The sequence below is a fragment of the Podarcis muralis genome, chromosome 13 (genome assembly GCF_964188315.1).
Source record: "Podarcis muralis chromosome 13, rPodMur119.hap1.1, whole genome shotgun sequence".
In the NCBI taxonomy this organism is placed as follows: Eukaryota; Metazoa; Chordata; class Lepidosauria; order Squamata; family Lacertidae; genus Podarcis; species Podarcis muralis.
Window position 1 is genome coordinate 22364707 of NC_135667.1, and position 16659 is coordinate 22381365.

Here is a 16659-nt window from a genome sequence, read left to right on the forward strand (position 1 = left end):
AAATTGTACAGATCTCTGTCATTTTTTAATGATCTGCTGTATAAAGGTTTGTCTGCATCAGTCCTCCATCTTTGGAAGCCCCAGGCTAAAATGGGTTGTAGTATCTTCAGAGAGGTGTCCAAATTTTCAATGTTTCTGTCTGCTGTCTTCATTAATGCACATTTCACTTTAGAAAAAAAAATGTTTTAATGCAGTTTTCATTTTGGCTCTATATACAGCATTCAGGTGTGGGTATCACTGTTCTGATGGTTTAAAAAATAGAGTAAAATCTCCATTTTGGTAACCACTATACTAAATTGGGCAACAATATTTTCAAATTTTCAAATCCAAGCACTTTTGAACATTTTGGTCCGTCATCTTTATTCAAAATGCCTTCCAAAAGTATCCAAACATAGAGTCAACCCAACCCCTTAATCTCAATACTCATCATGTCAAATTGGGCAATGATAACTCCAGAAGTATCCAAAACAGTACAGTTTGGAATGGTTTGTCTAGCACCTTTATTCAAAATGGCATATGATGCTTTCCAATGATTCATGAAAACTAGCTCAATGTGGGGCTCAAACCCATGACCCTGAGATTAATAGTCTCATGCTCTACCGACTGAGCCATCTCCACACTGTCCCTTGTTGTCTAACTAAATGATTGAGAAATGCTATTTTAATATAACAAACAGTGACCACTAGAATAACCAATAGGATGATATAGATATAAACCATGCAGCATTCAAAGTTTGGTACTCAGAATGATATCATTGCTGGCTACACTTCTTGTACTACTTCCACCCATGGTGTGCAAATCTCACATCATTAAGTGCATGGTTGATGATCCACACTATCCACTTCATGAGTATCATCAGAAGGGAGACCTAATCATTGGAGCAATTGCTTCTCAGACCTTCATCATCTCTGAATCAATAACATTCAATGAAGAACCCCCACCAACATTGTTTGAAGAGCTTGCGTGAGGAGCTATCTTTTTAAAAACAATCACAAATTGATGTATAATTTAATCACTATTGTAGTTGATCTTAGCAGTGTAGGTTGCTATGAGAACTGTGATTTTTGGCTGGTGTTGTATGTATACAAAATGTAAAGGCAAATTACATATCACTTGTGTATCCCTAAGAGTATAAGTTTCTTGTCTTATGAAGAATCTTTGGGTCTTAGTTTAGCCTCTTTAGTTCTTTCTTTTTCAGTGATCACAGCTCTAGTGCTAGGAATACTCATGAATCACCACAACACTCCCATTGTCAAAGCCAAGAACCGGGATCTCACCTACATTCTTCTCATCTCTCTCCTGCTCTGCTTCCTTTGTGCATTTCTGTTTACTGGACAACCCCATAAGGCAACATGTCTCCTCCGACAAACTGGAAAAAAATATGAACGAATTCCTATGCCCCACAAATAACCCAGAGATGCATTTTAAATAAAAGGACACATTCTACCAATGTAAAAACACACTGATTCCCGGACTGTCCACGGATTTAGAAGGCGATTGGGCTGGATCCGGCCCCTGGGCCTTAGTTTGCCTACCCATGGTGTATTCCTTGCATCAATTATTAAGGTTACCAGATTAATATCAATGAATCCTTAGGATGAATTTTTGCAGTCCCTGCTCACTTAGAGCTCTGTGGGAGCAGCATTTGCTGTGCAGCAAGGCGGCTTTCGGAGCTGCCGTGGGGGACACATTTATTGCTCCCCCTTCCAACTGTGAGGTGAAGGTTTGTCAGAAGGACCAATCCAGTTGCAGGGGAAGGGGCAGATCAGGCCCACCACTTGTCAGTACTTAAGAGGGCAACCTCGAGGACTTCAGCATAAAATTATCAAATGAGTTTCTTTTCAGAATTGATGGGGTGCACCTATCAGCTGCAGGGAATGAGTTCTGGTAACAGGGTGTGGATAGAGGACTCAGGTTGTAGCCTGGCAATGTGGGGGTCCAGCTCAGATGGCAGATAAGTCATTGGGTTAGATCTTTAGCTAACTGGGTACCCTGTTAAAGGGGTCCATGAAAGATGTCTCTGTCCAGGAGCCCACATGGGGGCTAATGGACCATAGCACCGTTCTCAATGGTGACCCAAGCAGGGTTGATGCACCTGGTCCATGTCAGGGGCGACTCCCCAGTTATGTGTTAAACCCCATTGTATTTATCAACTAGCAGGTGGGCTGCTTGATACTGAATTCATACCCAGTGTCTTGGCCTAAAGCTACCTACATCTGTCATGTGGCCCATTTCAACCCAGTGCCAATCTCCTATGTTTATTCCTATGTTTTCTGGTCCCTACCAAGCTTCAGGCAGCCTGTGATTATAACAAAAGGGAAAGGATTCAAGATCTTACCAAATGGATAAGAAAATATCTGGCAATGCCAAAACCATACCTTGCATTGCAAAACCAAAGCCATAATTTACACTGACCCCACCACTGTCGCCTCTGAGTGAATATCCTGGCAGCTTCCACTAAAACAGCTCTGTAATCCTCTATATTGTCTTACCATCCCAGCCAACTCAATGTATTGGGTAGTGTATAAAAGGAATTCATCAAGGAAAGGGAGAATCAAGGCATCAGGCTATATTTATATTAATGACTTTCTAATTTAATTATTATTATTTTTAATTCAGAAATGTATTTATGGTATCTGTTCATTTTTAAAAAGGCTTTCTTACTGACAGCTAAAAAAAGAATTGGAATGGATTGCAGATTAATACAGAAGCAATACCATAAAACAAAACAAAACAAAACAAAATAATGATTGCTAGTATAGTGCACTGGAATAGCTCATTTGGCAGCGCATGAGACTCTTAATCGATGTCTGTGTCCTGATGTTGTCATGTTAGTGTTAGCTAGCATGATGATATGTATCTTTACTTCAAAGACTCGAATGCCTACATATAGTAGATAAGAGTATTTAGCTTTGTCTTGTATCTGGAGACAATAAATACTTTATTACTCTGAACTGTTTGGGAGAAGAGTTTTCCCCTTATCTTGGGACTCTGGAAGAAGCTGTCTGCTAGGAGCTGCAAATCTCTGAAGACTTGGCTGGGGCTCTGCATACACTGCTTAACCTTGGTTAAGGTGTGGTGAACCACCCACTACTTTTCACAAGTCACCAACAGGTGACAGTCAGTACTACCTACTTAGAAAGGATGCAAGTAAGAAAGCGGGTAGGCAGGACATAACTGAGGGATGATTGAGGTTGGTGGGGCAATGTTTCATGGACCTGTTTTGAAACAGGGCATGCCTTTGATCAAAACATTTTATTTCCTCTCTGGATTTCTTATTCTTTTGTAATTTCCCCAGTGTGTCACAACCTATTCAGGTACCCCATGGTATCTAACTGAGTGAAATAAACCAGTTAATTTTTGATTTAACACAAATATAATATATATTTCTCAGCAATTCCATAGAGTATGCACAATTTTATACTCACTGCTTTCCTCTTTCACAATGACTATAATTAAATATTCCAGTTGCAGTGGCCACAAACAAAACTAATAACAGCCTTTGAAGAAAATTTCATAAAGATTGTGATCAGACAAGGATATATCAGCCTCATCTCTGACACTTTGTATTTTAGTTCTGAGCTTTAAGAGATGAAAATAGTGCTGTTGCCTGGTGTTAACAATGGTGTTATTGCTTGCCTTGATTTTGTTATTGTTTCCACACATGGTAAGCAAAGCTCACATCATTAAGTGCATGGTTGATGATCCACATGCTCCACTTCATCAGTATCATCAGCCAGGAGACCTCATCATTGGAGCCATTGCTTCCCAGGCTTTCATAATCTCCACTCGAATCAGCTTCACTGAAGAACCCCCGCCACCTTTGTTTGAAGAGCTTAAGTAAGAGTTTAACTTATTCCTTTTTTAAAATTTTGAATTTGTTTTTTCTTCTTCTTTTCTGAAGTGAAGGGTACTAAGAGAGCACTGAAGGGTAATAAGAACATGGGAATGTTGTAAATAAAATAATTATTTTCATATGGATTTGACTCTTCATTTTCTCTGCCAAATTCTTTGATTTGCAAATGTAAAAGTACTGGAAGAAGAATCTCTTGTTGCTGTTTATGCTAACAAGACCCTAATGCCCCCCCCCCCATTAAAATAAGTGGCTAAGTTTCATTTGAAATATTTGTTCTTACTGGGAGCCAGAGAACACCTCTGACTTTCTGACTCCCTTATCTAGCATGTTATAGAAAGTTTATTCATGGTTGCAACCTTTCATCTTCTGCCTTCTGCTTTGTCTTCTCTGCTGTACATCTCTTTCAGCATATATGCAATATGTCATCACCATTCTCATTCTTAACAATAATTCAGACTATCCTTTTATTTTCTGAGAGAAAATAATGAGCACTCCAAGGCATTATAAATATGTTTATGCATCCTAATCTTCATTGTTTGATGTTTTGAGGCATATCCCAATTCAGTCCTCCTAATCTTATCAAAATTATTTTTGCTCTTCTTCAATATCCTAGAGGAAAAGTTCATGTAGGCAATTACATGGCATCATCTTTTACTGCATCAGATAGCAGGTCCAATTATGCCAGCTTTTCTACTTTTGGTAGCTGCTCTCCCTGAACTGTGACACATAACTTTCCTGGTCCTGTTATTCACAAGGGGTCTGTAACTGAAGATGCTGTGAATTGAATCAATGACCATCTGTAGACAGTATATAAACCCTGCCTTAAGTTACAGTTCTTCTGCAGTCCTTCTCTTGCAATTTCATACCCCAACTTTTGGACGTGATTGATGGCAGTCTTGGGGATAATGAATAAAACTCCAGTTTAATCAATTTCAGCAAACAGGATTATCTTCAAGGATGGTTTTGGTTGTGGGCAGGCCCACTACAGTCCCGTCCCCCCCGGCGTGGGGGGAGTTATGGCCTTTACGCCAGGGTGGCACCATGATCACCCCAGGCTTCTTTTGGCCAATCGTGATTGAGTGAGGTGATCGTGGGGGGCATAAAAGCAGCAGTGCTTCACACTGCCAAACACCCACCCACCCTCCCTTTTGTTTTAGCTGCCCTCTGGCCTTTCTTTGGACTTTGGTTGGTTGCCTGTCTTGGGACGGGGGTGGGTAGGAATTTTTCGATTTGGCGGATTGGAGCTGGCCACTTGGTTTTTGCCTACTTCTCAGCAATTGTCACAACTTTGTAAGGTTTGGTGATTAGGCATTGGCTTATTGATGGGGGGGGGGAGGTCAGCCATTGGCTGCCACTCCATGTTCAAGGGTATTCCATTAAAGGAATCTGGGGCCTGGATCCTGTCTAAAGTCCGCTTGAGGGGCTAGGGCCATGCCAGGCCTCTGGGAACACCGAGGAGAGCTGCAGGCGGGTTCCCCCAATGTGGCTCCCTCATTGGTGCTTTACCCTTCCTGATTCCCTGCAAGGTGGGCAGGGGTCAGAGTTTATTGCAAAGGCCTAAGCCAAAACTGCTCACATTTGCTGTAATCAATAAAGTTGTGGCCTAAATTTTGCCCATTAACCTTAAACCTAAATCTGTCTCTGTGTGAATTTATTTCCTCTGGGGGGCTGGCTTGGGGGCCTTGACACGCAATTCCTGGAGTTACTGCTATGTCCTGGAACTTTTAATTAATCTTTCCCAAGAAGATGAAAAACAATACCCCACCTTCTGAAATGGTATTCACACCTCCCACCGTCAAACTAATGGTGCAAGTGAAAAAAGGACGTAACATTTTCAAAGTTCCATGGAGATGGAAAAGTTTAATAATATTTTTAAACTGATAGTAGTTACTATGCTTCATTTTGATATAGTATACAATACTTTTCCAACATTTGCAATATCAGTGTGAAGTTTCCTTATGATTCAGAATACAACTTGCTTTCTAGTTCAATACCTAAGAATTATCAGCACATCCTGGCCTTGGCTTTTGCAGTAAAAGAGATCAATGAAAACTTTCACCTCTTGCCCAATATCACCTTGGGTTTCCACATCTATGATAACTATTATACTGATAAGTGGACCTACCATGCTACAATGCTGCTTATATACACCCTGGGAAGATTTGTTCCAAATTACCAATGTGATGTCCAAACAAACCTGATTGGAGTCATTGGGGGACTGGACCCCCCAACCTCACTTCAAGTGGCAAGACTGGTGGACATTTTCAAAATTCCACAGGTATGCAATGTGTGTATGTTTTTGCGTGGACAGGCGGAGTCCCCAGATCCCCCGCGGTCCCCCCGTCATGTGGAATAACGACTCGAGACAACGTGCTATGGGATTAAATTGGCCACAACTTTATTAAATTTCAAATGTGGGTAGACCTTGGCTCAGGCATTGGGCGTTCTCCCTCCCCAGTCCCCAGCCAGGGACCTAGGGAGCATCAGGGTTATCCAGTGTGTGTGTGGGGGGGGGGGATGGGCCGGCTCTGGAGAACATATGTTCAAGCAGAGATAGCCGCCGCCGCAGGGGAGAGCAATGACAACCTTTCGGCGCATGGCTAAAGCCTCCCGTCAGAAACCCCTTTAACGGGGAACCCTGGTATCGCCGCCGCAAAGAGGAAGATGGACTAAAGGATTCCGCCCAAGGCCTGATACCGCCAAAGTTGTGACGTTTTGCTACGGGAAAGGCGAAACCTGCCAATGCAGGGTAATTCCTTTCCGGCCCTTTAACAGCGACCTTAACGTAGCAGCGCCCGCATACCTGTGAAGAAAAGTTAACCTGCGAAACCTGTGAAGAAAAGTTAATCTGCAAAATAAGACATTAACTGAGGGTGGGTAGGGTGGGAGAAGCTCTGGAGCCAAGTGAGGATTCCCAGGTAAGATCCTCCCTCTATTGTGTGGGCAGGTAGTCCCTCCCCTACCTAGCCTGGTCTCCTTGGCAACGCTTCCCCCAGGTGGGATTGGGCAAATGACTGAGATAGGCGGAGACCTCCAGGTATCCCACCTGAGGGAAGGCAAGGCCAAGCCTATGCTGTTGGAGCCGCTCCAGATCTAGGGGCTGCACGCGTCCACGCAAAGGGCGCCCCCTGTTTTAAGCGGGGAGCAGTCATTGTGTGTTGTTCTATGTATAATTATAGTGCTTTACTACTTTTAAACATTTCCTTTTAAAATGTTATGTTTTTGGCATAGTCAGTGAATAACATACATGCATGGCCATCACTTTGTGTATATGTCAAGCCTTGATTGTTAAATAAAGCCTGTGTGGGTCATTCTTAAATTAGAATCAAGAAGTGTAACAACCTAAGCACTTCACCTCTTCCTTCTACTTTGAAATAAGCCAATTCTTTTAAGAAAAAAAAATGTTTTGTGACAATACTTCAGGAATATAAACATTAAGGGTCAGCTAAGCAGAACTCTGCCATATCACATACTGGGTTTTTAATAATAATAATAATAATAATAATAATAATAATAATAATAATAATAATAAATCAATCATTTATACCCCGCCCATCTGGCTGGGTTGTTTGGGGGCATGAGCTGCATGCAGGACAAATTTACCTGGTGACACACAGCCCAGAGAGCAGAGTTGTGTTCCCCATTGTGCTCTAGAGACCCGAGGAAATCTCATGAGAAGAGGAAAGGGCCATGGCCTTTAAAGGTTTGGGGCATTTTGCCCTATGAGCTTCCCACTGATCTGTTCCCGTGTCTGAGCCTCACTGGGTTTTTGCGACCACTCATTGCAAGTGGTGGAAAGTGGTGGCAAGTGGCGGAAGGGATTGACTAATGCACACTCTATACTCTGCCTATAGGACCTCTGCCTGGCTGGAATTTAGTCCCCATTATTATTATCCTCCCACAACACACCTATTTGTATGTAGGGAGGGGAGATCTTATCTGCCACTGCTGACTGGATGAAAACTATTTCCTGCGGAAGCTAAGTTTCTGAGGAATACATTGTATTCATAGCAATACTTCATGAGTTCCCAGAGCAGTTTCTCTTCAGCTTTAAACCCACCTGGAAGCTTTAGGCCAACCAACACTCTCACCCTCAGCACCCAATTTGTTGCAAGGAAAATCCACTGACATTGCAGGTCTACTGAAAGTATAAGTGACAAAATGTGAGTATTGTTATTTGGACATTGTATCTATGGATGATATTCAACGCACGTTCTGCTCAAACTGCGTGGCAAGTTAATGGACATGAATAAATTAGGTTCATTAATTTCAGTGAGTCTACTCTGAGTAAAACCAATTTGGGTACAATCATATTCTCTGCTTTCCACACTTTCCTTTAGCTCATTTATGGCCCTGCTCCAGTGATGAATGACAAAACGCCAGGTATCCCATTCTACCAGATGGTGCCCAGAGAAGACAGTCAGTTTGCAGGGATTCTTTCTTTGCTTCTGCATTTCAGGTGGACATGGATTGGACTCCTAACTATGGATAATGACAATGGAGAAAGATTTGTGCAAAGTGTGGTTCCGCCTTTTTCTCAGAGTGGTATCTGCTTTGCCTTCATAGGAAGAAGCCCAACAGTTACCGTTGTCACTGATATTAATGACATGTTTAACAAGGGGGGTAATATACATGATAAAATCATGGATAGTAAAGCCAGTGTAGTGGTGGCATATGGAGAATCCTATGGGATTGTGTTGTTGAGATGGTTTCCATATCTGTCAGAACAAGAACATATAAGTGAGAAGTCAAAAGGTATAGTGTGGATAATTACAGCCCAGGGGGAGTTCAGTTCAATGGTCTATCAGAGGACCTGGGATACAGAAATGTTCCATGGATCTCTCTCATTTACAATTCATTCCAATGATCTACCAGGATTTCAAGAATTTGTTAGAAACAGAAACCCATCCAGCGCCACAGGAGATGGCTTTATCAAGGACTTCTGGCAACAGGCCTTTGGCTGTGTATTCCCAAATACAGATGTCAGCAAGGCAGATGGGGACATTTGCACTAGGGAAGAGAAGCTGGAGAGTCTTTCTGAGTCTTTTTTTGAAATGAGCATGACCTCTCACAGCTACAGTGTCTACAATGCTGTCTATGTTATGGCACATGCTTTACATGCTATGTCCTCATCTAGACTCAAGCACACTGCCATGAAGAACGGAGGCATGCAGAAATTTCAGGATCACCAGCACTGGAAGGTAATGAATGTGAAAGAAGGGGGGGGGGGGGAGAATCATCCAGTGTGTATTTTAAAGCAAACCAATTCACACCTCCCAAATGAAACTTTCTCTTTCATCTTCCTTCATCCCTTAAAAAGAGATAAAACTGACAGAATATTTTTGCCACTTTACCTCCTTATTTCCTGACCCTAACATATACACTACAGCATTTTCTAACTATTGTTTTTTCCATTTCAATTCAGCTCCATGAATTTTTGAAAAGGGTGTCATTTAACAATTGTGCTGGGGAGAGAGTCTCCTTTGACCAGAATGGGGAGTTTGCAGCTGGCTTTGATATTGATAACTGGATATTCCTGAAAAATGAATCCTTTCATAGAATAAAAGTTGGGAGGACCGATCCCCTGGCTTCTCCAGACCAAGTGTTCACCATCAATGAGAATGTCATAACATGGCACAAGGGATTTAATCAGGTAGAGATAGTTTAGAAAATATTATGCTCCTATAAAATCATATTTTTTTGTGATTGTTACATAACATATGCAAAGTCTCCTGGATTTTATTGGTTCCTCAGTGATTATCTTCAATATCACCATTAATATTTTTCATTTACACATTAGACACAACCTCTTTCTGTGTGTACTGAGAGTTGCCATCCTGGTTCTAGGAAAAAAGTGAAGGAGGGGGAGCCATCTTGCTGCTATGATTGTATCCCATGCCCAGGAGGGAAGATTTCAGATCAAACTGGTAAAGTGTATAATGTAATTGGACTTTTTCAACATCAGAACAGTAGCTGAAGAAACACCATTAATAACTTTTAAATAATTATCTCAATGGGGCTGAGTTTATATTCCTTAAATGGGTTGTCAGTTTTGGCTCCTTTTTTAAACATCAGTGGATAATTGATTAAGAGGTTTTTTAAAAAAATAATAATTATGGCTGTAATCTCTTAATGCCTTTGTAAATCAAATATTTAGTTATAATAATATACATCAGCTAAACCTTGAATATCATTCAACCAGTAAGCACACACACACACACACACACACACACACACACACAAATGTTGAATTATGAAAACACTTTCTGCTTTCAAAATACCTCCCAGCTTAATACCAAAGTTAAGGCTATATTATATTACCTCAAGCTCCACAATGTTGGGAAATAGGAAGCTATGTCTGTAGCCATAAGTGACGTGCCACATGGATAATGATATTGTGCACTACCAAAAATTCTGCTTATTTACTAGTTATCCTCACTGTATGGCATGCTGTTCCTTAGTCTTTCAGCTTCAAGGGAAGGTTGGGAGGTGGGGGGGAGGAGGAATCATTGGACCAGCAAAGGTGAATAGGACATGGGCATAAATCAACACACACAAAGATTAACCCAACAAGGCTCAGATGCTTTATTCCTGGACTGTGAGGACAAAGCATCTTTGCTCATACAAATCTAATCACAAGGAGAATAACATTTATTGCATGATGGGGAAATTTCTGGCCATATTTTCTACATAAAAATACCGTTGTTGTTGTTTTTTCAGATATGAGTGATTGCCATAAATGCACAGATGAAAAATATGCAAACAAAAAGCAGGATTTATGTATTCCCAAGAATTTCAGCTTTCTGTCTTATGAAGAACCTTTGAGTCTCTGCTTAACTACTTTAGCTCTTTCATTTTCTATGATGACAGCTTTAGTGCTAGGAATATTTATGAAGCACCACAACACTCCCATTGTCAAAGCTAACAACCGGGACCTCACCTATACTCTCCTCATCTCCCTGTTCCTCTGCTTCCTTTGTGCATTTTTATTTATTGGACAACCCAAGAGGGTAACGTGTTTCCTTCGACAAACTACTTTCAGCATCATTTTCTCAGTGGCTGTTTCTTGTGTGCTGGCAAAAACCACCACAGTGGTTCTGGCTTTCATGGCCACCAAACCTGGATCCAAAATGAGGAAGTGGGTGGGGAAGAGTTTGGCCAACTCCATTGTTCTTTCCTGCTCCCTCATCCAAGCACTTATTTGTACTGTTTGGCTTGCAACCTCTCCCCCATTCCCAGATGTTGACATGCACTCCTTGACTTCAGAAATTGTATTAGAATGCAATGAGGGGTGTGTGACTATGTTCTACTGTGTTCTTGGCTACATGAGCTTCCTGGCAACTGTCAGTTTCACTGTGGCTTTCCTTTCCAGAAAGTTACCCGACAGTTTCAATGAAGCCAAGTTCATCACTTTCAGCATGTTGGTCTTTTGCAGTGTTTGGTTATCATTTATTCCCTCCTACCTGAGCACAAATGGAAAACACATGGTTGCAGTGGAGATTTTCTCTATTTTAGCCTCCAGTGCTGGACTGCTGGGTTGCATCTTTGCACCCAAATGTTACATTATTATGCTAAGGCCTGAATTGAACAGCAAGAAACATCTAATAAGTAGAAAGGATTGAACAATATGTCCACATCCGCTATTGCAATGTGGAATCTAGCAAAGTATGTGTAGTGTGAATGCATCAGAATGTTTGCCTCCATTTAGCTGCCTTAGAAGAAAACTTACTCAAAATATTCCAACACAAATTTCACTTCCTAAATTGTATATTCCCTGCCTTAATGATTATGGTTACCAGATTAATATCAATGAATCCTTAGGATAAATTCTTGCAATCCCTGCTCACTTAGCGCTCTGGGGGAGCAGCGTTTGCTGTGCAGAAAGGCCACAGCCCTGTTTGCACTGCCATAGGGGGGCACATTTAATGCTCCCCCTTCCAACTGTGAGGTGAAGGTTTGTCAGAAGGACCAATCCAGTTGCAGGGGAAGGGGCAGATCAGGCCCACCACTTGTCAGTACTTAAGAGGGCAACCTCAAGGACTTCAGCATAAAATTATCAAATGATAATTTTAGAGAATGGATGGGGTGCACCTATCAGCTGCAGGGAATGAGTTCTGCTAACAGGGTGTGGATAGGGGACTCAGGTTGCAGCCTGGCAATGTGGGGGTCCATCTCAGATGGCAGATAAGGCATTGGGTTAGATCTTTAGCTAATTGGGTACCCTGTTAAAGGGGTCCATGAAAGATGTCTCTGTCCAGGAGCCCACATGGGGGCTAACGGACAATAGCTCCCTTCTCAACGGTGACCCAAGCTGGGTTGATGCACCTGGTCCATGTCAGGGGCGACTCCCCAGTTATGTGTTAAACCCCATTGTATTTATCAACTAGCAGGTGGGCTGCTTGATACTGAATTCATACCCAGTGTCTTGGCCTAAAGCTACCTACATCTGTCATGTGGCCCATTTCAACCCAGTGCCAATCTCCTATGTTTATTCCTATGTTTTCTGGTCCCTACCAAGCTTCAGGCAGTCTGTGATTATAACAAAAGGGAAAGGATTCAAGATCTTACCAAATGGATAAGAAAATATCTGGCAATGCCAAAACCATACCTTGCATTGCAAAACCAAAGCCATAATTTACACTGACCCCACCACTGTCGCCTCTGAGTGAATATCCTGGCAGCTTCCACTAAAACAGCTCTGTAATCCTCTATATTGTCTTACCATCCCAGCCAACTCAATGTATTGGGTAGTGTATAAAAGGAATTCATCAAGGGAAGGGAGAATCAAGGCCCCAGGCTATGTTTATATTAACGACTTTCTAATTTTAATTTTTGTTAAAAAAATTCAGAATTGTATTTGTGGTATCTGTTCATTTAAAAAAAAAGGCATTCTTACTGACACTTCAGCTAAAAAAAGAATTGGAATGGATTACAGATTAATACAGAAGCAATACCATAAAACAAAACAAAATAAATAATGATTGCTAGTATAGTACACTGGAATAGCTCAGTTGGTAGCACATAAGACTCTTTATCGATTTCTGTGTCCTGATGTTTTCATGTTAGTGTTAGCTAGCATGATGATACTGTTAGTGGATCTTTCTGTACATATGTATCTTTACTTCAAAGACTCGAATGCCTACATATAGTAGATAACAGTATTTAGCTTTGTCTTGTATCTGGAGACAATAAATACTTTATTACTCTGAACTAGGTGGGAGAAGAGTTTTCCCCTTATCCTGGGACTCTGTAAGAAGCTGTCTGCTGCTGCTGCTGTTGTTTTGTTGTTTAGTCATTTATTCGTGTCCAACTCTTCGTGACCCCATGAACCAGAGCACCCTTGGCACTCCTGTCTTCCACTGCCTCCGGCAGTTTGGTTAAACTCATGTTGGTAGCTTTGAGAACACTTTCCAACCATCTCATCCTCTGTTGTCCCCTTCTCCTTGTGCCCTCAATCTTTCCCAACATCAGCGTCTTTTCCAGGGAGTCTTCTCTTCTCATGAGGTGGCCAAAGTATTGGAGCCTCAGCCTTAGGATCTGTCCTTCCAGTGAGCGCTCAGGGCTGATTTCCTTCAGAATGGATAGGTTTGATCTTCTTGCAGTCCATGGGACTCTCAAGAGTCTCCTCCAGCACCATAATTCCAAAGCATAAATTCTTCGGTGATCAGCCTTCTTTATGGTCCTGCTCTCATTTCCATACATCACTACTTGGAAAACCATAGCTTTAACTGTATGGACCTTTGTCGGCAAGGTGATGTCTCCGCTTTTTAAGATGCTGTCTAGGTTTGTCACTGCTTTTCTCTCAAGAAACAGGTGTCTTTTAATTTTGTGACTGCTATCACCATCTGCAGTGATCATGGAGCCAAAGAAAGTAAAATCTCATCAAAAGGTTCTTTAATTCCTCCTCACTTTCTGCCACCAAGGTTGTGTCATCTGCATATCTGAGGTTGTTGATATTTCTTCTGGCAATCTTAATTCCGGCTTTGAATTCATCTAGTCCAGCCTTTCGCATGATGAATTCTGCATCTAAGTTAAATAAGCAGGGAGACAATATACAGCCTTGCCATACTCCTTTCCCAATTTTGAACCAATCAGTTATTCCATATCCAGTTCTAACTGTAGCTTCTTGTCCCACAGAGATTTCTCAGGAGACAGATGAGGTGATCAGGCACTCCCAATTCTTTAAGAACTTGCCATAGTTTGCTGTGGTCGACACAGTCAAAGGCTTTTGCGTAGTCAATGAAGCAGAAGTAGATGCTTTTCTGGAACTCTCTAGCTTTCTCCATAATCCAGCACATGTTTGCAATTTGGTCTCTGGTTCCTCTGCCCCTTCGAAATCCAGCTTGTGCTTCTTGGAGTTCTCGGTCCACATACTGCTTGAGCCTTCCTTGTAGAATTTTAAGCATAACCTTGCTAGCATGTGAAATGAGCACAATTGTGCAGTAGTTGGAGCATTCTTTGGCACTGCCATTACCTCCATCTTATTCCCTGGCTAAAAAAGCATACAAACAGGCCCAGAAATCGGCCAAACGGGAGTGGCACTTAAATCGTTGGCAGACTATAATTTCTGCCTCAAAATCTCATAACTCCCGGAAATTTTGGTCCTTAATAAAGGGTAGAAACACGAAATATCCCTTAATGATGATCCCAGCCCCTACATGGGAGCAGTTCCTGAGAAAATATTTCTCAGTGGCAAAAGCTCCGGCCACTCATTGGAGACCTTCTAATCCCCTTCCCGTCTGGCCTAATACCAACCCTGCTGAAATCATTTTGCTTGCCTTCTCTCCCCCGCTGTTTGCAAGGCCTCATTGGACAGCCACTTTGCTTTCTTGCATTTCCTTTTCATTGGGATGGTTTTCATTGCTGCCTCCTTTATCATATTACAAGCCTCCATCCATAGTTCTTCAGGCACTCTGTCCACCAAATCTAAATCCTTAAACCTGTTCCTCACTTCCACTGTGTATTCATAAGGGATTTGATTTAGATTGTGTCTTACTGGCCAGTGGTTTTTCCTAGTTTCTTCAGTTTAAGCTTGAATTTTGCTATAAGAAGCTGATGATCTGAGCCACAGTCAGTTCCAGGTCTTGTTTTTGCTGACTGTATAGAGCTTCTCCATCTTTGGCTGCAGAGAATATAATCAATCTGATTTTCATGCTGCCCATCTGGTGATGTCCATGTGTAGAGTCGTCTCTTGTGTTGTTGGAAAAGAGTGTGATGACCAGCTTGTTCTCTTGACAGAACTCTATTAGCCTTTGCCCTGCTTTGTTTTGAACTCCAAGGCCAAACTTGCCAGTTGTTCCTTTTATCTCTTGACTTCCTTTAGCATTCCAATCCTCTATAATGAGAAGAACATCCTTTGTTGGTGTCATTTCTAGAAGGTGTTGTAAGTCTTCATAGAATTGGTCAATTTCAGTTTCTACAGCACCGGTAGTTGGTGCATAAACTTGGATTACTGTGATGTTAAAAGGTTTGCCTTGGATTCGTATCGAGATCATTCTGCCATTTTTAAGATTGTATCCCAGTACAGTTTTTGCCACTCTTTTGTTGACTATGAGGGCCACTCCATTTCTTTTACAGGATTCTTGCCCACAGTAGTAGATATGATGGTCATTCAAACTGAATTCGCCCATTCCTGTCCATTTTAGTCCACTGATGCCGAGGATATCAATATTTATTCTTGCCATCTCATTTTTGACCACATCCAGCTTAACAAGGTTCATGGTTCTTACATTCCAGATTCCTATGTAATATTTTTCTTTACAGCATTGGACTTTCCTTTCACTTCCAGGCATATCCGCAACTGAGTGACCTTTCAGTTTGGCCCAGCTGCTTCATCAGTTCTGAATCTACTTGTACTTGTCCTCTGCTCTTCCTCAGTAGCATGTTGGATGCCTTCCGACCTGAGGGGCTCATCTTCCAGCGTCATAATTTTTATATGCCTGTTGTCTTTGTCCATGGAGTTTTCATGGCAGGGATACTGGAGTGGCTTGCCATTTCTTGCTCCAGGTGGATCACGTTTAGTCAAAACTCTCCACTATGACCTGTCCATCTTGGGTGGCCTTGCACAGCATAGCTCATAGCTTCTCTGAGTTATTCAAGCCCCTTTGCCATGACATGGCAGTGATCCAGAAGCTGTCTGCTGGGAGCTACAAATCTCTGAAGACTCGGCTGGGGCTCTGCATACACTGCTTAACCCAGCTTAAGGTGTGGTGAACCACCCACTACCTTTCACAAGTCACCAACAGGTGACAGTCAGTACTACCTACTGGACAGGATGCAAGTAAGAAAGCAGGTAGGCAGGACATAACTGAGGGAAGATTGAGGTTGGTGGGGCAATGTTTCATGGACTTGTTACTTATCCCTGTTCTGAAACAAGGCACACCTTTGATCAAAATATTTTATTTTCTCTCTGGACTTCTTATTCTTTGGTAATTTCCCCAGTGTGTCACAACCAATTCAGGTACCCATGATATCTAACTGAGTGAACGAAACCAGTTAATTTTTGATTTAACACAAATATAATAATTTCTCAACAATTCCATAGAGTATGCACAATTTTATACTCACTGCTTTCCTCTTTCAGAATGACTGTAATTAAATATTCCAGTTGCAGTGGCCACAAAGAAAGCTGATGACAGCCTTTGAAGAAAATTACATAAAGATTGTGATCAGACAAGGATATATCAGCCTCATCTCTGACACTTTGTATTTTAGTCCTTAGCTTTAAGAGATGAAAATAGTGTCGTTGCCTGGTGTTAACAATGGTGTTATTGCTTGCCTTGATTTTGTTAATGTTTCCTCAC

The 16659-nt window shown here is 41.7% G+C and overlaps 1 protein-coding gene across 1 annotated transcript; it reads left to right on the forward strand.

The window, feature by feature from the left end:
* The first annotated feature begins 9674 nt into the window (after positions 1-9674).
* On the forward strand, positions 9675-11478 carry LOC144325384 (vomeronasal type-2 receptor 26-like). The gene is made up of 2 exons (XM_077918324.1): positions 9675-9783; positions 10577-11478. Exon 2 carries the CDS (start codon positions 10579-10581, stop codon positions 11476-11478), a length of 900 nt encoding a protein of 299 aa, XP_077774450.1. The 5' UTR covers positions 9675-9783; positions 10577-10578.
* The last annotated feature ends 5181 nt before the right edge of the window (positions 11479-16659 follow it).

Coding starts and splice junctions, on each gene's coding strand:
- LOC144325384 (XM_077918324.1), top strand. CDS start 10,579: ATGAGTGATTGCCATAAATGCACAGATGAAAAATATGCAAACAAAAAG.